At 44.3% G+C, this 22,581-nt stretch overlaps 1 protein-coding gene across 1 annotated transcript in view; it reads left to right on the top strand.

Annotated features, from left to right (window-relative positions):
* CDK8 (cyclin dependent kinase 8) overlaps window positions 1-20,818 on the top strand; it is a 44,916-nt gene extending 24,098 nt beyond the window's left edge. The window contains exons 5-13 of the mRNA XM_040426187.1: window positions 9,007-9,064; window positions 11,321-11,452; window positions 13,312-13,455; window positions 14,444-14,513; window positions 14,800-14,872; window positions 16,384-16,481; window positions 17,202-17,280; window positions 18,927-19,085; window positions 19,553-20,818. Coding sequence (XP_040282121.1) covers window positions 9,007-9,064; window positions 11,321-11,452; window positions 13,312-13,455; window positions 14,444-14,513; window positions 14,800-14,872; window positions 16,384-16,481; window positions 17,202-17,280; window positions 18,927-19,085; window positions 19,553-19,678 — 939 coding nt within the window. The 3' untranslated portion in view covers window positions 19,679-20,818. The remainder of the gene's footprint in view (window positions 1-9,006; window positions 9,065-11,320; window positions 11,453-13,311; window positions 13,456-14,443; window positions 14,514-14,799; window positions 14,873-16,383; window positions 16,482-17,201; window positions 17,281-18,926; window positions 19,086-19,552) is intronic.
* Window positions 20,819-22,581: the final 1,763 nt, after the last annotated feature.

Raw genomic sequence — 22,581 nt, 5'->3', positions numbered from 1 at the left:
GGAATACTATTTCTGAAAACATGTTATTGTGCTGCAAGCAGACATGGCTGCAACGCTTCCAGTGCACGGTGTAGCGGTCTAAGATGTTCCTGCAATGGCCTGTGGGAACAGGGACGGGTCCTAGACTTCCTAAGCACAGTGTGCATTGGGTAACCTGAGAAGTGTTGCCACCATGTTGGGGGAGGGCGGGTAGCAGAGAGACCTAAGGATCGGTGACACAGTACAAAAAGGTAGTCACCGGGTCAGTTGTTTTGTCCTCATTTTCTCAGGTGTAATACTGCCCTCTATTGGCTAGCTTTTGAGCAGCAGCTCTTCGTGTGCTTTTAAAAAAATAAAAATAAACCCACATTATTTTTCTCTGCTTTGTAGTATAGTATATTGATGACGGCACTGAAGCAACACACACTGCATGATGGAAGGGTTCGCACCCGTTCTTTGTTTTTGACGCCGTCATTGAAACATTAGGGATTGCAGGTCTGTTTTGCATGAACCAACGACCAAAAACTCCACACGGCACACCAACTTTTCCACAGATCTGTCATTAGGAAATAGACCAGGACAATTTAGACCATCATCCAAAATGTGGTTCCCAGAGATCCCCCTTTAAAGGGATGTCTATCTGGGTCACCTATTTTCTAACTGAGGATCAGCTGAGGGGGAACCTGCCCCCCAGTACATTTTCGGCAACTATTAGGAAAATGTGATGTCACATGGTGCAAGTTTTACCCTTTTAAAGGCCTTGTCTCACTTCAGTTAAATGGCATTTATCAAGTAGAGAAAGTTAATACAAGGCACCTACTAATGTATTGTGATTGTCCATATTGCCTCCTTTGCTGGCTGGATTCATTTTTCCATCACCTTATACACCGCTCTCATCCAGGGCACATACAAGGTGGCTGAGACGAGAGCTGTTGCACATGCATGCCTATGTGTGCTCCCACGGTCTTTGCCACCAGAGAGGCCGGAGCCTTTTCCTACAGTGTGCAAGCACGACCACCGCTGCTAGATTGCAGGGTGGTCGTAACCCTTGGAAATGATGGAAAAATGAATCCAGCCAGCAGAGGAAGCAATATGGACAATCACAATACAGTAGTAAGTGCCTTGTATTAACTTTCTCTACATGATAAATGCCACTATCTGAAGTGAGACACCCCTTTAAGGTCTTAATTTCCTCTTTTGCCTCAGTTACACCTGTCTTCTTGCTTGTGGCTCTCCATCTGTTCCAAAACGTCAAGTAGTTTTGCAGAAGTTGGAGATCGGTGCTATAAGCCTTACATCGTCAATCCCCACTTAAAGAACCCCACTTAATAAATTCCTCTGGTTTTTGTGCAAATCTGTATGCAGATTGGTAATCCAGACGCTGTATTAAAGGGAACCTGTCACCAGGAAATTCACTAATATACCCGGCACAGTGCCTTGTGGGGCTCGCTCAGCTGAATGTAATGATACCTTTCACTTGGTGATCCGCTGCTTCATTCTGGAGAAAAGGTAGCTTTAATCCATATGCAAATGAGCAGTTAAGTGCAGCGAGGGTGGGCCCAAGCCACTCTGTGCACCCTTACTCCTGCTTCCCTTTCCTTGATTGAATATGGATGAAAAGTATCATCACATGCAGCTGAGCGAGCCCTACAAGGCATTGTGCCTGCTGTAAGAGTGCAGGTTCCCTTTAAGGAGAACAGGAAGAGTAAACTCGCTGATTAGACCCTCGTCGCCTGTCTTCCGATTTTTTTCTTTTGCAGCTTTCTGCCCTGAATTAGATCCAATCAGCCATATTTACAGCTCCTTCCTTGTCATTATGGACGCTTTAGCGACAGATCACGTTGTGCCGTGTCCCAGTTTACAAAGCTACAATCAATATCTCCCCACTGTCACTAGATTACAGCAAACAAGCCGGGCCCTCCGTGCGCCATGTGTACATCAGGTGCCTTAATCAGCCCCTGTCCTTGTTAAGTGGAAGCCCCCGCCGTTCCTTGTATGGAGACCACCCAGCTGGTCGTCCTCTTAACCTTTCATGCTCATCCTCCCTGTAGTTCTTTTTTTTTTTTTTTTGGGCTGTTTAACCACATGTACCGTGCAGATCTTCAGTCTGTGTGTGGTTTGTGTCTGTAGCCTCCGGTAAGTGGCGGTTTTCTCTGCTGCCCGAAACTGTGGCAAAGGTTTGACTTTCTCCCTTACAGTGCAGCTCTTCTTCTGAGACATCTTGATATGTACAGGCGGCCTGTGACTCCCCAGAAAGGATCAGAGGTGATTTCTTTTTATCTCAGGTGTTCAGAATTAATGGGAATTGTTCCAGACAAAAGCAAGGTGCGGACAAGGCAAACCCGGCTTATCGAGGTTTAGATTGAAGGTCCTAGACATCCAGTTAGTGGCGGCAGTGCCAGTCAATTACGTCTTTCCTACGCTTCCTTTTAGCATTATTTTTCCATATTATACTAAGAAATTAAAAAATATATTTAATTTTTTTCACTAGTAAAGTTGAAATTATCATTTTTATAACTTTTTTTTTTTTTTTGTGCCATGCCCAATAAGGGGTATTCCTATTCTGGTAAAAATAAGTTCCTGCAGCATGGCCTCTGATTCATACATACCTGCTGCGGTCCTCTACACTGCCCCGATTTCTCCATCGTTAGGTTCTGGCACTGTTTAGATCCGGCCTGCTCTGGTCACATGCATCGGTCCGGCCAATGACTTGTTTTAGCAGTGATGTGGCCATAAGCGGCATGTCACCGCGGGAGCAGTGCATGTGACCACATACATAGCCAGCCAGATATCGGAAGATGGAGAGAGCTGGAGTTCATAACGTAGAGATCCTGGTCTGAGTAAATGTGGCCCCCAGTGTCTTAAATAGGTTGTCTTACTTCAGTAAGTGGCATTTATCATGTAGAGGAAATATTGACAAGCCACTTACTAATGTATTGTGATTGTCCATATTGCCTCCTTTCTTGGCTGGATTCATTTTTCCATCACATTATACACTGCTCGTATCCATGGTTATGACCACCCTGCAATCCATCAGCGGTGGTCGTGCTTGCACACTATAGGAAAAAGAGCCGGCCTCTCTAGTAGCCAGGACTCTGGTAGCGCACATAGGCTGGCGCTTTTTCCTATAGTGTGCTAGCACAACCACCACTTATGGATTGCAGGGTGGTCGTAACCATGGAAGCGAGCAGTGTATAAGGTGATGAAAAGGAAGCGATATGGATAATTTAAAATAGATTAGCAAGTGGCTTGTAATAACTTCCTCAACCTCAGGGATGCTCAATCTGCGGCCCTCCAGCTGTAGCAAAACTATAACTCCAAGCATGCCCTAATAGCTGTAGGCTGCCCAGGCATGCTGGGACTTGTAGTTTTGCAACAGCTGAAGGGCCGCAGGTTTCCATTTGCTGAAGGCTTATTGCACATGTGCGCTCCGTGGCCGTATTGCGGACCGCGTTTGCGGATCTGCAATGCACCGTTCTGTGTGCATTCCACGGATGCGGACCCATTCACTTCAATTGGTCTGCAAATGTGGAGATGCAGAACGGAAGCACTACGGAGTTATTCCGTGGGGTTTCGTCCCGGACTTCTGTTCCGCAAAAAGATAGAACATGTCCCATCTTTTTGCGGAACGGCTGGATCGCGGACCCATTAAAGTGAATGGGTCCGCGATCCGCTGCGGCTGCCCCACGGTGGGTGTTCATGCATTGCAGCCCGCAATTTGCGGGCCGCAGCATGGCCACGGGGTGCGCACGTTCGTGTGCAAGAGTCCGAAGGGAGACAACCCCTTTAAACCATCCAGTTTAGAGGTCGATGGGCATAGCAGCTCACACCTCAGATTTTTCAGAGGGGGTCCACACTTCATATTGTTCAATCCGTTTAGGCAGTCTGGCATGATCAGCTTCTCCGCATTCCTGTGGAATGGTAATTTGTAGAAAATTCCAAAAAAATGAGATCATTTAGAGCGGCGGACCTTGAGAGAAGTGTCAGCCATAGCCTATTGGGAGAAGAAGTGGGGGCATCAGAGGGGCCTTTTATTCATTAGGCATTTGTATGGACGGTATATAATGGAGACATTGAGGGCCTGTCTTGTATTACCCTGTAGGTTACAGTCCAATGTGTTGGCGGTAAGAATTTTCCGCTGGAACATATACACACTAATGCAATGTCTTCCAGCAGTTATTCACCCAAAGAGAGAGAACCTAAATCATTTCTGGGTTTTTAGAAAGGTGTTTTTTATTTATTTTTTCTCTTGTAAGGTCTTAGCTGGGACCCCTGCTGAGGCGGCCACCCATGTAAAGTCTCTTTCATGCTGAAATGGAAGAAATTTACATAAACCCACAAGTGCTCTCAATGCTCTTCACTCCCATTTATCTGAATGACGCTGATGAGAGGCCACCAAAGCATTGAAAATGAGAAGGAAGCGACTAGCATTGGGGGTCGCCGGGGCCCCAAGCAAGTTATATCCTCAAGTCCCATCTTCCTCACCTGTTTATAAAGGGATACGTTTGTTCATTGCATTCTGTCAGCTTCTTATACATTTCTGGAGCCTGACACACATTTCTATCTCTGCCACAAAAAAAATGCTGCATTTGGATTGTCCTCCATAGTAAAATAAGTGGGGAAAAAGTTGTGGCTGCCTTCCAGAAAAGTACATCTAAGGTTTGGTGGAGGAGGGATCATGCTGTGGGGGTATTTTTCAGGGGTTGGCCTCAGCCCCTTGGCTCCAGTGAAGGAAAATCTTAATGCTTTGGGGGAAGACCCTTTTCTGCTCCATGACTGTGCCCCACTGCACTTGGCAAAGTCCATAAAGGCATGGTCCGAGTGAGTGTGGTAGAACTTGACTGGACCCACAGAGCCCTGACCTCCACCCTATTGAAAACATTTGAGGTTGTGACCCATTCCTTCTCATCCAACATGGGGAAAAAAATCCTGCACACTCCAAAATCTTGTAGGAAGCCTACCATGAAGAGTGGAAGCTGTTTTACCTGCAAAAGGGGGGGTCTTTTTTTTTTGCTCATTGATCAGGCCTTTGATTGGAGACTGTGTGGTATTTAGTAAGGATACCCTACCAGTCCACCATACCGTTGCACCTTCTGCTTCTTACGGTTTGGCATTTGTACAGCAACACAAGATTTATTTCAAGGCCTTGAAAGGCAAAAATATTCTTCTTGCGTAGATACTCTATGGCCACCCATCACTACTACGTATGTACAGAGCAGGCTGAACTGGACTCCAAGCAGTGCAGACCTATACTGGGATAACATGCTGGCCACGCTGTGGTGTAGACAACCTGCTTTATTCTACTGGTTTTTAGATTGAAAGAGATTAGAGGCTCTGAGAAGCTTTTCGCCTCCAGTAAAGGCTCCTGGAATAGCTGGGCCTGCGGTTGGATATTGTCGTCCAGGGCTCAGCACTTCAGCAGCACCTGCGGTTCACTTCAGGTCATACTTTTGTTTGCCTAGAAAACAGCAATTTATTTTTATGCACATGGCACGTTGGCAGTTTTATTAAAGCCGTGTATTCAGCAGGCTTTACTAGTGTAGCAACAAGACAAGCTTGGGTTAACCTCTTCAGTACCAGATGGTGTACCCCCATCCTTCAGCAAGGAGCTTATTTTGGCGGGCTTTGTTTCGGTGCCGCAGTCAGAGCCAAACAGTTGTTGTTTTCACGGGGGACTTGTATTTTGTGATGGCACTATTTTAGAGCACATCATTTATTGATTATTGTATTTTTCGCACTATAAGACACATCTGCCCATAAGATGCACCTATGGTTTAGATTAGGAAAATAAGACCTTACATTAGACCCTCAGTGTTGGGGACCAGTCACACAACTGTATGAATTGGTCCACAAATGTTCTGCAATTTTGCGGAACAGGGTGCAGACCCATTCATTTCAATGGGTCAGCAAAAGATGTAGACAGCACACAATGCATCTGTAGTTCCGTTCCCCGCAAAAATAGAGCATGTCCTATTCTTGTCTGCAATCACAGACAAAATAGGAATTTTCTATATAGCATCGGCCATGTGCGGTCCACAAAATGAGGACCGCAAAACACGGCTGTGTAAATGTAGCTTTAATCAGATCCCCAACTTTGTTTAAAACTTTGGATTAATACTGTACGGAGATCTGTCTTTGTACAGTATTAAAATATATGGGCTCTGATGAGCCAGTTATTTGCGAAGTTGGGCGTGACTTCGTTGAATAACTTCGGTAGTTGATTTGAGGTTCTAGTCAGGGCCGAAGCAGAGTCCGGTTTCAGGTTTTAAAGTGGTTTTCCACTTTAGAAATCAATTACCGAAGTTATTCAACTAAGTCATGCGCGACTTCGCGAATAACAGACTTTGGCTCATCGGAGCCCATACATTCTAATACTGTATGGAGACTGATTTCCGTACAGTATTAATCAGAAGTTTTGAACGACTAGTGACTATTTTGGAGGCGACAATAGAAAAGAACAGCAATTCTATATTTTTTTTTTGCCTTTTTAAACATGTGGCTTTTTCCGGTGGCATATACTGTATAACCTTTAGCTGATTATGGCGATATCAGATGTGTAGGGGTCCCATTAGACAGGAAGATATATTTTATTTAACGAGCAGCAAGCGACGATTTAGCAGTTTGTGTTCATACATGAAACAGTTGTTAAATATGTTCTGCTTCTCGCTCATTACTGAGATCGTTGCTCGTTTGCCCCTAGAGCATTTATGCCGCTAACGACTGGCAGATTTCTGTTCGAACAAGGGGGGTTTGGTGCCGGCTAATGATCATCTTTGTCAGGCATGTTTGTCTGGTCCACGGAAATTGAACAATTTATCATTCGTCCGCTGCATGCTATTACAGGCGATGATCTGAGAAAATTTTGTTTTGTTCAGTCATTGGGACAGGAAACAGAAATCACCAGATGTCATATTCTGAACATCACCTGACGGATCAGATTGATTATAATGGCGTTTGTCAGGTTCTGCTGCATGCATCCAATATTTTGTCTGTAGATCGCTGGAATCTGCGACTGAGGCGTCTGCTGCGATCTCCACCACAGATGTGAACCTAGCCTGTTTGACGTAATACTTTTGCACAGTAATAGCACATCTCCTCATCTTCGTTCCAAGAGCCATAACGTTTTACATTTTACCATCTGTATAGCCCCTGGTTAGTATACTGTATCTTTCACGTTAGAAGACGCACCTAGGTTTTAGAGGAGCAAAATCGGGGAATTTTTTATTTTTTTTCATTACACCTCAGATCAGACCCCCTCCCCAATCTGACCCTCATTCTTCACCAGACCACTGATCAGAGCTCCCCCCAGTCTGACAATCATCTTTCTTTAGACATCAGATCAGACCCTCAGTCCTCATCAGACCTCGGACCATACATAAAATATATAAATGAACTTGCTCTCCTGCTTTGGAAGGTGCATTCTTCCTGCAGTCGTTGCTCCCTAGTCGTCATCCAGGCCCCTCGTTGTGCTGTAACCGGACGTTTAACAGTGTCGGGTCATAGTGCACGCCTACATGTACTTTGTTCTTGATTCTGCACCCTGTCTGGACACAGCACAGTGGGCTCTCGGAAAAAGACCAGGGAGTGGTGAATACTGCTGGCGCTACACTCCCCACTCTTCCTGTTTACTAGTGCGTGCTTTCATAATGGATGCACTCCATTAATTTTTGCTTTATCACTTTATAAGATGCACTGCCAACCCCCCCCCCCCCACACACACGCTTTTTGGGGGGGGCGGCGGACGAGTGAGTCTTAAGCGAAAAAACTTTTTGTCAATATGAAATAGTGTAGTAGATTACTCTTTACTATTAGGCCTCTTTCACACGGGCGTCAGTTTTTTTTTTTTTTGGCCCGGATAAGATGCGGGTGCAAAACATAGGTAATGCATTTTGCACGCGCGTGAGAAAAATCGGCATGTTTGGTACCCAGACCCGAACCCGGACTTCTTCACAGAAGTTCGGGTTTGGGATCGGTGTTGTGTAGATTTTATTATTTTCCCTTAACATGGTTATAAGGGAAAATAATAGCATTCTTATTACAGAATGCATAGTACACTAGGGCTGGAGGGATTAAAAAAAATAAATTAAATTTAACTCTCCTTAATCCACTTGTTCGCACAGCCGGCATCTCTTCTGTCTTCTTCTTTGAGGAATAGGACCTTTTTGTTGACGTCACTGCGCTCATCACATGGTCTATCACATGATCTTTTACTATGGTGATGGATCATGTGACAGACCATGTGATGAGCGTAGTGACGTCACCACAGGTCCTTTTCCTGTGCACAGCAAAGATGAAGACAGAAGAGATGCCGGCTGCGCGAACAAGTGGATTAAGGCGAGTTAAATATTATTATTTTTTAACCCCTCCAGCGCTATTGTACTATGCATTCTGGATTAAGAATGCTTTTTTCCCTTATAACCATGTTATAAGGGAAAATGGTAATGATCGGGTCTCCATCCCGATCGTCTCCTAGCAACCATGCGTGAAAATTGCACCGCATCCGCACTTGCTTGCGGATGCTTGCAATTTTCACGCAGCCCCATTCACTTCTATGGGGCCTGCGTTGTGTGGAAAACGCACAAAATAGAGCATGCTGCGATTTTCACGCAACGCACAAGTGATGCGTGAAAATCACCACTCATCTGCACAGCCCCATAGAAATGAATGGGTCCGGATTCAGTGCCGGTGCAATGCTTTCAACTCGCGCATCGCATCCGCGCAGAAATCTCGCCCGTGTGAAAGGGGCCTTAGCCTCTCAGAAAATCTAGTAACACAAGACCTATTACACACACACACATCTTTTATTATTCACACCAACTATTGGTCTGATTGGACAGGAATTGGTCAGATAATCTGTTTGGTGTAAATGCACCCTATATCTCGCCTCGCTGTCCTGTGCCTTTTATTTGCAGGCTTGGAAGCGATAAGTATTCCAGTGAACTCCATGTGACTGTTTGTAACTTGCGATCTTCTGTCTGTAAGCCTGTAACCTCGCCTGTAACACCTTCTTCTCCATCTCTTAAACAGAAACCCGCTAACATTTTAGTCATGGGTGAAGGTCCAGAACGAGGACGAGTAAAAATAGGTTTGTACAAAAAACATCACATCCTTGTTTCCTATCTGTATGTAAGCGTTCTGTGAAGCCAAGGAGACTTCATGTAGTAAGTGGATTCCCCGCGTCCCCTGCCTATCCAGTTATCAGATTACAGATCTCCTAGACACTGGTAGCAAACTGCTGGTCTCCGCTATTAATAACTGGATTACCAGCGGACATGAGTGTCGGGATATAGGATTTACAAAGGGCACGGCCTGGATTTTTGCTGCAGTTTTTTCCCTGGTCATTGACCGGTTGCCTTAGTTCCATGCTCTGTGTATTGCTCCGGTTATATTTATCTGGGATGGCCTATTGTGTACAACTGTGCTGGGTAGTTAGTGCAGGATTAGAAACCCAAAACAGCACCGCACCTGTCCACAGGTTGGGCTTGGTATTGCAAATTTAGATTAGCAGCAATACCAACCTGTGGGCAGGTGTGGCGCTGTTTTGAGAAGAAAGCAGACTCTCATACCACACACATCACCTGGACAGTTGTAGCAGCCATGTTTTTCTACTCCTGGACAAGCTCTTTAAAGGGCATCTGTCAGCAGTTTTGACATGCCCTTTATCCCCTTCCCTCTGTCTGCATTTTGGTGTCTTAGCGACCAAGCAATTTTTTTCATTGTCTTATTTTTCTGTCGATGTAGCCATATGAGACAAGTTGTATTTTATTTTTTTTGCACCACTTTGGGGTATACTGACTAACTGGTTACATTTTATTAACGGTTTCGAGGGGGGGGGGTTTGGGCAATGGGGGGGGGGGGGGGGGGAAATGCAATACCACCACTGAGTTTTTGTAAGTTTTGCAAGATTTTTCCTGCTACATAGAGAGATTTTACTAAAAAAAAATATAAAAATAATGGTTGCATTGCTGCATCCCATAACTTGCAAGGCCACTTGTAGTTTACGCCGTTCATCATGCAGGATATATTACATGATGATTATTATATAGTATAGGTCAGTGATGGTGAACCTTTTAGAGACCGAGTGTCCAAACTGCAACCAAATACCCACTTATTTATCGCAAAGTGCCAAAACGGCAATTTAACCTGAATACCAATATAGTATATCTTCCATGTACGTAATCATTTAGCTATAATAGCTTAATAGCCTACATTCAGTGAGCTGCCTGTGCTGTTCATAGTGCATCCTGTGCTGATGAGTGGCAGGAAAAGTCTAAAGCATATTGGTACACCATAGACTTTTTCCAAGGCGCGGGTGCCCACAGAGAGGGCTCTGAGTGCCGCCTCTGGCACCCGTGCTATAGGTTCGCCATCACTGGTATAGGTCTTTAGGGACGCCTTGATACCAAATATGTGGAGTGGGTTTTATTTTTGCTATTTCTTAGTCCCACAAGGCGACTGACAGGCGATCTTCTGATAACTTCTATAATACACTGTACTGCTTATGCAGTAAAGTATATTATACTGTCAGGACAATTCGGACAGGCACTTGGCAGAGCTGTCATACTGAGACATTGGCACCCAACGATCAGACTCGCGGGATACTAATGCCTTACAAGATCCCTCCCTCTAAACTACTTGCTAGTTGCTATTGACCACAGCTAAGGAGTTAAATGGCCCGGATCTGCTGCTGACTTGGGCGGTTAGAGCAGGAGCCGAGCTCCAGCTTTCTGCTGCATGGGAGACTCATGCAGTACGTATTCTAGGCCATCGTAAAAAAAGGCTGCTGCCTAGAATAAGGCCCTTTTTAAAGGCCGCAGTAAATGCAGATAAACGCATCCATGAGCATTAAGGGGTTAAAGAAGAGCTCTGCCAGAGCCATGAAACTCAAGCACCACTCCTACCATCATAAATCACCACCAAGACTAATCCTGCCATATTACTCACTGGTTAGCATCATGTACTGCATACCCACTGCGCTGAGAAGTAAGAGCCTGGAGGGAGATGATTTGGCTGGGGTCCGATATCTGACAGTAGTGGTTTCACAGGATCATGGAGATCAGCTGTTGTCACTCGATCCATACATGGACCATTGCTGTGCAACAGTCCAGGCGGGTTCTGACAGATACTGTATCGAGCATGCTCAGGCCTTAGACATGTCAGGTCATATGAGAAATGCCCCGAGCTCCTATACAGACTGTTTGGTAGAAGGGTCCTGGAAAGATACCTCGGGGGTCACTAGACAAGCTGCTCTCTTCAGGGTACATTACAAAATCCACAAGCTGATGGTTGTCACCTACCTGCCTCTCACCCCGTGTATGTTTTTCTTTTCTGTCTCTTGCAGCGGACATGGGATTCGCCCGGTTATTTAATTCACCTTTAAAGCCTTTAGCTGATTTAGATCCTGTAGTTGTTACATTCTGGTATCGAGCTCCAGAGCTGCTCCTAGGGGCCCGACATTATACCAAAGCTATTGGTGAGTACAGAAGGTGAAGACCACTCGCATAATACATGTCATCCACTGCGTCCAATGCAGCAGTTTACATCCGTTTTATTTTAGAGTTTTAAGCCATGTAATTTTTAAAGTTGTGTTTTTTTTTGTTTTTTTTTTATCATTGGTGGTGCAGTGGCCACAGGTGCCCCCCTGCCCATTGTTAAATTCATTGGTGGCAGTGGCCACAGGGTCCCCTCCCTTCCTTCTCATTGGTGGTGCAGAGGCAGCTTCTGATCGGAGCCCCAGCAGTGTAATCGTGGGGCTCCGGTCAGTTACCATGGCAGCCAGGACGCTACTGAAGCCCTGGCTGCCATGGTAACATTTCTGCTGCTGTGTGCACAAAGCCAGGGCAGCAGGGAGAGTGTGAAGTCCTATTCACCCTAATAGAGCTCTATTGGGGTGAATAGGACAAGGGATTAAAAGATCCCAGGTTCTAGCCCCTAAGGGGGCTGATGGTAAGTAAAAAAAAAAGTTTAAATTGCCCCCTTTCCCAATTTTACATGTAAAATATATATATATATATATATATATATATATATATATATATATATATATATATATATATATTAAACCTACATATCGCCATGCCTGAAAAAGTATGAAATATTAAATATCTCCTATGCGGTGAATGCCGTAACAGAAAAAAATAAATAAAAATTTTTTTGTCACCTTGTCGTCATCTCCCCCACTTCTCAAAAAAATAGGATAGGACTGTTCTATTATGGGCAGGACGTTCCGTAAAATGCGAAAGGCACGCTGCTTTTTTGGGGTGTGATTCTTTTCGCGTGGTATCTAAATCGAATCAAAATTTTGGTATCGTGACAACCCTTGTACATGGACACTTAAAATCGGCTTTAGAAGAAAATTCTGACTTTAGGTCATCAATATAAGATAGTCAGGGGTCTGACTCCCTGCACCCCTGCCGATCAGCTGTTTAAAGAGGCCGATGAGTGCTGCAGTCTCTTCACACTTACCCAGCACAGCGCCATACACTGTATAGAGGAAGTGCTTGGTATTGCAGTTTAGCCCCATTCACTTCAATGGGACTGATGTATGGTGACATCACCGACCTGGGAAGAGGCCTGAGTGCTGTAGCCTCTTCAATAGCTAATCTGTGCGGGTAGCCGAGCCCAGCTGATCTGATATGGATGGCATAGCCTGAAGATGGGTCATCAATGTCAAATTCCCGGATAATCCCTTTAAGGTTTATTAATAACAGTATTCTTGATTTGCTAATTATTTTTATTTTTTATTTTTACACCCAATTATCTCAAGCAAAAAAAGTTCAGGAGAATCCTTTCATCCTTTTTTTTTTTATTTAATTTTTCCTCGGGAATTTCATCTTTGATTCTTAGAGGGTACCTGCGTCTTCACACAAAGCACAAAGCATGCTGAGTTTAGATCCCAAAGACTTTCTATGGATCCATACCCTCCGCATGCTGCAAGAGCAGAGCCGATGCAAGTGGAAGCTGTGGTTGGTTGAGAAGCGCCGCTGCACCTTCTGTGCTTGGAGTGAAGTTTCACGTACCCTTTTAATTATCACATCCTCTGAAATGTCAAACTGTGCAAATTGTAAAAGTCTCATTTCACGAATATTACATTTAATAGGATATCTTTTAGTCTTTTAAGTCATCTGATTTATTTTGAAGATTTATCATGGGGTCAGCAGGAGCCCCAGAGGCTGGACCCCCCCCCCCCCGTGATCTTCATGTAATGGCGTATCTTGACAATATGCCATAGGATTACACGAAGGGATAATGGTGAGCCGTGGTCTTTACACCAATTTTATTGGCATGAATTATTCTGACTTGTGTTTTTTTTTTTGTTTTTTTTCCCCCCAGATATATGGGCTATCGGATGTATATTTGCAGAGCTTCTAACGTCTGAGCCAATTTTCCACTGTCGGCAAGAAGACATAAAGACTAGTAATCCTTATCACCACGACCAACTAGATAGAATATTTAATGTCATGGGGTTTCCTGCAGGTGCGTTATCTACGAGGACGGGAAGGTGCTCAGTGTGAGGTTACAGCTGGGTGCATGCAAGACGCAGAACAACGGATGCGGACAGCACATGGTGTGCTATCTGCATCCTTTGCGGCCCCTTTGAAATCAATGGGTCTGCACCCATTCCACAAGATTGCAGAACGGATGTGGACTCATTCGTACAGTCATGTGAATGAGCCCTTAGGGTGATACTGGTGATGCTTGATTGGGAATCAGTTCTGACCTGGTGCCTGATATTTATAATGACTGCTTCTCTGGTGCACCTTTTATACCGTATCAGGCTACTCAGCCATGATGGCATATCGTAGGCAGCATTGTCTCATTACGGTCTAGTGTAGTGAAGCCCCGCCCCCCCCCCCAGCGAGCGCTCCGTACAGTATTGGCTCCTATGAGCCGAAGTTATTACTTGGAACCAAACCCGGGAAATGGTTTTTTTACAGTAGAAATTGATTTATAAACTTGCAGTCCCCCTGAAGAGCCCGGTACGTCATTGGAATTCCAAAAAAATGCCTTAGCCCTGTGCGATTCAGCATAGGGCAAAGGAAAGCATAGGACCATGAAATGCTCTGATGCTCATCTCATAGAGGGCTGCCTGGGTGAAAATGGGGATATGTCTGGGTTCAGCTCCGACAACCCCTTTAAGTGTGTGTACATAGATAGTTGTCAGTTACTGATAACGCCTCCCCTGTGAACAATGCAGTCAGAGCAGAGAGCACAGCATTTCTTTGTGGAAGGTCCTCTTAAAGTTCTCTTGAATATAGAGGAGGCTCCTTGCAGCCCATTAAATTCCTTATTTTCTGTCTGTGCTCTGTGTACATTCATTTCCAGGACTTGTACATTTTTGGTAATCTGCCGTTATGTAGAACCTGCCATAAGTATTCAGTAAATTAGCCATCGGAAGGGTTAGAACTGTGTTGAGCTCTTAATTCCGTTCAGACAAGTGGATGATTTTTTTTTTTCTTGGCAGATAAAGACTGGGAAGACATCAAGAAAATGCCTGAGCATTCTACACTCATGAAGGATTTCCGCAGAAATACGTAAGTCGGGAGACGGTCTTTTCTTTTCCTTATGTCAGGCATAGAGTTACAGAAGAACCCATGCTCCTGTATGGATGTCCTATAGAGCTGTAATATAGTCGCATGTATGCAGCCAGTTGGGATAGTAGGAGTCTCCCTTTCCTCTCTGAGAAGCCTCTTCAGCCACCCCCCTGTACGCAGGTTGTTCTGAGAGATGTGTGCGCCTGTAGTTACTAGTGACATTTCTGCGGATATTTCCTTGCGGTGCACTGCTTCCGTTATTTTACACCACTTTTATGTTTTATAGTTATACCAACTGCAGCCTTATTAAATACATGGAGAAGCATAAAGTAAAACCAGACAGCAAAACATTCCACTTGGTAAGTGCTGGTTTTGAAAGACACTCTTTTAAAGCTTCCATTGCAGATCTCCCACCTCTGGAACTCGCACCTGTGTCGAGACGTATCATGCATTTATCATGTGTGGATTTTGCCTCTACATTGAAGGCGGTGAAAATCTTCTAAAAGAATAGACATGCTGGGAATTTAAAGGGGTTATCTCATCTGAGACAATGGGGGCATAGCGCTAGGATATGCCCCCATTATCTGATGGGTGCGGGTCACAGCGGTGGGACCCGCACCTATCTTCTAAAAGCAGCCCCAAAAGTGTTGGAGGTCGCACTGCGCATGCGCAGCCGCCCTTTTTTCATTTCTGTGGGGCTGCTGAAAATAGCCGATTGCTGGCTCTGCTATTTCCATCCAGGTTATAAAAGTGAATGGGAGCGGGGGCCGGCCATGCGTGGTGCGCTCTCATTCACTTCTATGGGCAGGGCGCTTGGTGGTGGCTGGACCTGAGTCCTCCAGCCACTACTTTGGCCCGCTCCGTTCTTGATAGATGCAGGTCTCACCTCTGGAACTCGCACCTATATCAGACAATGGGGGCATATCCTAGCGATATGCCACCATTGTCTCAGATTATTTATTTTTTTATACTGTGGTGTGTGTGCATGATATTTGTTAATCTCATCCACTTTGCTGCTACTGTAAGACGCTGCACGAATCTGTACAGAATCTGCAGCGTATCTACCAGGCTTCAACATACCTTTTTATTCTCTAGGACGTTTTTATTGGAATTCACCTAGATTGATGGACAAGGTTTATGAGGGAATAGTTGGATCAGTTGATGAACTGTTGGTGATCAAGTCACCATGTGTATAAGACCTTATGCACACGATTGTGTCCAGCTTGTGGTTCACAAAAAACAGATCTGCAAAACATGGATGATGTCCTTGTTGTGTGTTTTTTTTTTTTTTTTTTTTTTTTTGCTGCGGACCCATAGAAATGTATAGGTCCGTGTGCATTCTGCAAAATATGCGGATCAGACATGGATACAAACTATTGTTGTGTACATGAGGCCTAGGGAGTTGTCTGACATCCAGGGTGGGAAGATGCGGTTGCATGCTGGATGGGACTGAAAGGCCCGGGAAGTATCATTCACTTGGCCTATTCATTAAAATAGAACATTGGACAGTTGTTTCGGCAGCTGCCCTGCCTGGAGTGCAGCAGCGTTTCGCCACACCTGATCAGTGAGAGGAGCTAGACAACCTCTTAATGGCTGGATTCGCATGTGAGATTAGTGCAGTGGCTGGAAACCGCTACCTGAAGTGTACTAATTCTCATGGCGTCGCTGCAGTTTTCGGATGTCGCTTCTATTGGAAACTGCTTTTGTAGTCCTGTGGACTTCCTTATTCTGTGCATTTTCTCAAAGGGAGCAGAACACAAGACAAAATATCATGGCGCAGAATACGGACAGGTTTACAGGTTGATGGTTGATCAATGAACACACTGCTAACAGTTGAATTATTATTTTTATTTTTTCCTTCCTTGCACAGCTTCAGAAACTGCTGACAATGGACCCAATAAAAAGAATTTCCTCTGAGCAAGCTATGCAGGATCCATATTTTTTAGAAGACCCACTTCCCACATCAGAGTAAGTGAAGCACCAGAATCGTGAGTTTACGTATAGTACATGCGTTCGTCTAGGTTGGATAATAGCAGCAAGAACACAAAAACCCCTTAACTGACTATCCACTGACCAGGGAGGGTACGGCCCAGCTGTGTGGCTGGCTGCACGCTGCCAAGCCCATTCGCAGTATCCAATGAATGACCGTGTGATTTTTTTATTTTTTATTTTTTTTTTACCTCAAAATTGTGCAGCTGCCGTGGGTCACCATGGTGGCTTGACGAGCTGCACCGCCAGGTCCTACTCTAAATCATCTCCGCCTTTAATCTGGTCTCCAAAAGTCTAGTTCTTTGCTAATATACAGAAGGGAATCAAAGGTTGTGCCATAAATGTCCAGTAGGTGCAGGTCCCATCTCTGGAAGCCGCACAGATCTTGAGGAGGAGGCCCCCTCTTACCACTTGAAATAGAGAGGTGCAGCTCCTTTCATTCAATTCTATGGCAGTTCCAGAAATAAGCAAGACTCAGGCTTTCGCTGTAGTATCAGATGACATCCATTCAGATGAAGGAACATTTATGTATAAAATGCAAAGGTGGAGTCCGCCAAAAGGAGAGCTAGAATTTCTGATGTCTCAGACGTAACATAGAGGGGATCCCAATTTTGGGACCTGCTCAATGAAGCCCATGTGCCCTTACATTTGGACTGGTGTTATCATGGATGTTTGTCGTGACCAGTGCTTTTGCTGCAGTGTGTTTGCAGGATGCCAGATTCCTTACCCAAAGAGGGAGTTCCTCACCGAAGAGGAGCCTGATGATAAAGGGGACAAGGTACGTCCGGATATACACCCTCCGTAAACACACAGATGATTTGATGCAACTCATCGTTGGCTTTTTTTTAATTTATTTTTTATGGTGGTCATACAGTTATGTTACTAGCCATTTTATAATTTTAATCAAGACAAAAACCATGTGTTTTGGACCAATTTGTTCAAACAGTTTTTGCCTGTAAACTAAAGATTTTAGGCGCAATGTGTACAAGGGTCTTCGTTATAGATGTGGCTTCCACTTATGAACTCCCACACAGCAGATATGATGCCAAATTGTCTGTGACTGTCTAATTTATTTAAATGGGGCTTGCAAAACCCCATGCACATGCTCCAGAAGCACATCATTCACATGTATGGAGCAGATTTTCAGTCACAGAAATTTCTGTATTAAATCCTTCATGTGGATTTACCCTTTTGGTGATAACATGTCTGGTCCACATCAGATGTCAGTCAGGGAAGTGATAGCTCACAGCTTTCTCCTTTATACTATCAGATTTTACTCTGTGGATCCGTTTTCTGTCAATATATTAGTTACACAGCAGCTTTTTAGGGACTCGTCAATTACAAAGTGCTTTTTAAAAAAAAAAAAAAAATTAAGGCTACTTTCACACTTGCGTTCGGAGCGGATCCGTCTGGTGTCTGCACAGACGGATCCGCTCCTATAATGCAAACGATGGTATACGTTCAGAACGGATCCGTCTGCATTATATTTCACAAAAAATCACAAAAAAAAAAGTGTGAAAGTTAGTCAGACGGATCCGTCCAGACTTAGCATTGAAAGTCCATGGGGGACGGATCCGTTTGCAATTGCACCATATTGTGTCAACTTCAAACGGATCCGTCCCCATTGACTTACATTGTAAGTCTGGACTGATCCGTTTGGCTCCGCATGCCCAGGCGGACACCCGAACGCTGCAAGCTGCGTTCGGATGTCCGCCTGCTGAGCGGAACTGAGGCCAAGCGGAGCCATCCTGATCCATTCTGAGCCGATCCGCATCCACTCAGAATGCATTGGGGCTGGACGGATGCGTTCAGGGCCGCTTGTGAGAGCCTTCAAACGGAGCTCACAAGTGGAAAATGTTTTGTTTTTTTCATTTCAGTGGTATTTTACCATTGAAAATGAACTAAAAATATTGTCTTCCTGTAGCGGACAGCACTGAGTTAAAACTCCCATATAGGCAGAAAAATCCATTCAGTTTTCTGCTGCAGTCAGGGGAAAATGTAATTTGAAGGGTAATCCTTATTATAATATTAGCTGTAGAATTGGCATAACACTATGATTGCTCGATTTTGTTTTGTTGTTGGGCCTAGATAAAGATGGCCACAGAAGAGCATTGCATTGATTAGTGTAATTTGTGATGCTCTACAGGGAGGAGAGGGTTCTCTCTCTGGTCACAGTGATGGTCTGACTGAGCGAGTTAAGAGACTATTTGCTGTGCTAAACGTCCAAACAAAGGGAAAGTAAAAGAGCAAGGAGAGGAAGTAGAATACATAGTGTGAATTATCGAAAACTGTCAGTTTTTTTGTAAAGAAATTACTATAGAATATTCATAGGTTGTAATTTAACAAAAGTTACAAAATTGTCTCTAAAGAATATTTTTTTATTTTTCCCTTTTTAAAATATTTTTCTCTTTTAAATCACTAAAGAAAAATCAACAGCAGCAGCAAGGCAATAATCATACTAATGGCACCGGGCACCCAGGAAACCAAGATAACAGCCACGCACAAGGGCCACCACTGAAGAAAGTGAGGGTTGTTCCCCCTACCACTACCTCAGGTGGACTCATCATGACCTCAGACTATCAGGTAAAGACCATTCAACTCTCTTGGGGTTTTCCTATCTCAACCTTTCATGGCCAGAATGGGAATGACCCACATTACGTGCTGTCCCGTAGAGGCGGAGTTATGGACACAGTCGAGGATGGTGCTCCACTGTTTGTGTAACCCCCATAAACAGTGAATGAGAGCTACACAAGCAGCATAGCACAGCAGGCTATATTTTTCCATAACTCTGGACCCACAGGAACAATATAGCAGGTTGTGTTGTACTGTTTGCGTAACGCTTATACACTACTATGGGAATTACGGAAATGGCAGAGCATCAGCTATTTCTGTAACTGCCGGTAAGGAAACTCTACGATGGGATAACCCCTTTATGGCCAAATAACGGGAACAAACATTCTTTCACAACAATAACTCACCAATGTAAATATCCTGGCGATCAGTGTTCTTAATTTATTTTTTTATTTTTTTTCCCCTCTCCGTTTTTGTAGCGTTCCAATCCACATGCTGCCTATCCAAACCCTGGACCAAGCACATCACAACCTCAGAGCAGCATGGGGTATTCGACTACCTCCCAGCAGCCTCCACAATACTCCCATCAGACTCACAGGTACTGAGCTGTACCCAGAGACCAGGAAACGTCAATGCACTGTTGCTTGGGCTACAGGACTGCGCTTGTAGCCGCCTGCCTGGAGCCTGGCTTTGGAATGTACTGTACAACCACACCTTGAAAATGTCCAAAAGCCAAGTTACACAACATTTCACAGAATGTAGATCCCACGCGGAGGTTTTGACGAGAGAGAGAGAGAGAGCGCGCAAATCTTTAGCACAGTCGATATTGTGAATTTGCTACTTCCATAGTATACTTGAAAATGGTTTAAATCGACCAATGCATTTATTTCGGTGATGCTAGCAGTTGAAGCTGTGAAGTATGCTTGGAACAAACAGTTTTTCGTTATAGTACGTGGTGAGTTCTTACCGTTAGAATATTTTCTGATCAATATTTTTTCTTTTTAATTATGATCTTTACCATCATCATCGCACAAGGCTGGAACGAACCTATCCAGATCATTATGGTACCTTTTTTTATTTTGCATTGTATACTTTTGCGTGATGTAGATCCATCACAGCAATCAGTATTTTTATTTTTTTTTCCTTACAATTTTATTACCATCATTAAACCTCTTCATTTTTCAGTATCAACCTCCCAAAGATTATAACCTGAATTTTTGAATAACTTGACTGGTATTAAAGCTGCTATAACGATAGTAAATGTCTGAAACTGATTTGAATCCGTTTGCTCCAGCAAACAAGCAAAAAAAAAGAATAATTAAAAAAAAAAATAATGAAAAAAAAATGGTCCTATTTTATTTTTTCCTCCTTGATGTTGCTGACTTGTGAGCATGCTATAGAGTTTTTACAAAGCAAAAACAATGAGCATGAGAGTTGCTCGTCGTCAGACGCTGCGTCTTTACGGATCTTTCTAAGCTGGCTTGGTGTAGTGGATTTCAAATCAGTTCCTATTTTTATTTTTTATTTGGTCGGCACCTTACTTTAGGGTGGATATTGTTACAGCAGAGGACATGGGGTAGGAAAGCCTTAGAATTTCCCAGGAGAACAGAAACTGTAACATGCAATGTACTGTATCAAACTATTTTACATGAATGACAAGTATTCTGACTAAAAGATGACAAAAAATAATTCAACATTGTTAAGGCAAGGTGTTAAGTAATAAATTTATTTTTCATAAAACAAAAGGATAATTTGTGTGTTTTTGTCACAAAGAAATAACTGCCTGTACAGGACTGCAGAATAAACTGGCACTGCAACAGAGAATGCGGTCCCATCAGTCCCTGTATCTTCTGTAGGACTCGCAGGCTAAGATTCAATATCTAGGAAAACTTTCCGGGGAGTGTCTTAAAAGTAATACTGGCCTTGTTGTCCATATCTAAGAATCAAGGCTTGCCTTTCATTTCTTAAAGGGGTTTTCCGAGACTCTTGTACTGATGACCTATCCTCAGGATGGGTCATCAGTATCTGATTGGAGGGGGTCTGACACCCCCCTCCGATCAGCTGTCTGAGAGGGCACCTCCACTCGCAGTAGTGCCGCGGCCTTCTCATGGCTTAGCCTAAGCCAGGCGACGTCAGGTTCATCAGTCACATGGCCTAGGCGCGGGTCAGCCTCATAGAAGTGAATGGGGCTGAGCTGCAATACCAACCACAGCTGCTATACAGAAGGGTGTGGCACTGTGAGCACCGCTACCTTCTCAAACAGCAGATCGGTATGGGTCCTGGATGTAGGATCCCCACTGATCACATACTGTTGACTTACCCAGAGTATGGGTCATTGGTATAAAAATCTCATAAAACCCATTTAAGCTGCTCTGGAAATATGAAAGCTGTTCTGTGAGTGGCTGCTATGGGCCGCAAGCTGTTTTACTTTTAGGCAGTTTTGATACAGCTGCCCCATTCTGTTTGTTGTATCCAAGACAAATTTTCTTGTGCTATAGGCACATAGACATGTCCATTTAGCGTGCACACTAGTGTTGATCGAGCACTATAGTGCTCGGCCCGAACGCATCAGGATGCTTGGGTGCACTTCCGAGCACCTGAGTATAATCGAAGTCAATGGGAGAACCTGAGCATTAAACCAGGCACCCCCTGCTCTGAAGAGGGGATGGTGCCTGGTTCATAGGAAAAGGTCAGAAATTGATGGAAACACCACTGAAATGGTTCGGGAACAGCATGGGGACGATGTCTGGATGCATCTTGGACTCCCAGGTCGCTGCTGGGAACGATGTTGTCCGAGTAGTACGCCACTTTTACAGACTGACAATAATACGCACCAAACCGAAGATAAAATCGATTTTAGAGGAAAAATTGTTAGGAAACATTCTTTCCTGTATATTTACTTGTATATAAAGTGCAAGTGCTGTCAAAAATTACAAGGAAGAGGCACTCCGATACAACCTGTATATCACATAAAGGAGGGCCTCATTCACATTGTGGTACAATTGTTCAGGTAGTGGGACTCCTACACTCATAAAGCCTATACACTAAGTGAAAGGGCTGCCAAAAATTACAAGGAATCGGCACTCCAATACACCCTTTGTTACACATACAGGAGGGCATCATACACAGCCTTGAAAAATTGATTGATGGCCTGCTGGTGACCCTGAAACATTTTGAGCAAGGGCCTGCTGATCTGACCATCTAAAACATTATGGGTGAGAGCCTGCTGCCGCTTTAGGGACTCTAGAGAACCTGGGGCCGATCACGCGTCCCCGTGATGGCGACGATCCAATCAGATGTCTGGCCTATCAACTTTCAATGTTATTGTCAGCGCAAACCATGGTGACTACGGCGAATCAGAGTTCGATTCCGGAGAGGGAGCCTGAGAAACGGCTACCACATCCAAGCAAGGCAGCATGCGTGCAAATTACCTATTGGGTATAATTAGGTGAGGGCCTGCGGGTGATCTGACCCTGTAAAAGATTTTAGGTGAAGGCCTGTTGGTGAG

Source organism: Bufo bufo, chromosome 3, assembly GCF_905171765.1.
Source record: "Bufo bufo chromosome 3, aBufBuf1.1, whole genome shotgun sequence".
Taxonomy (NCBI): Eukaryota; Metazoa; Chordata; class Amphibia; order Anura; family Bufonidae; genus Bufo; species Bufo bufo.
Note: the sequence above shows the minus strand (reverse complement) of the source record. Positions and strands in the feature narration are given on the sequence as shown.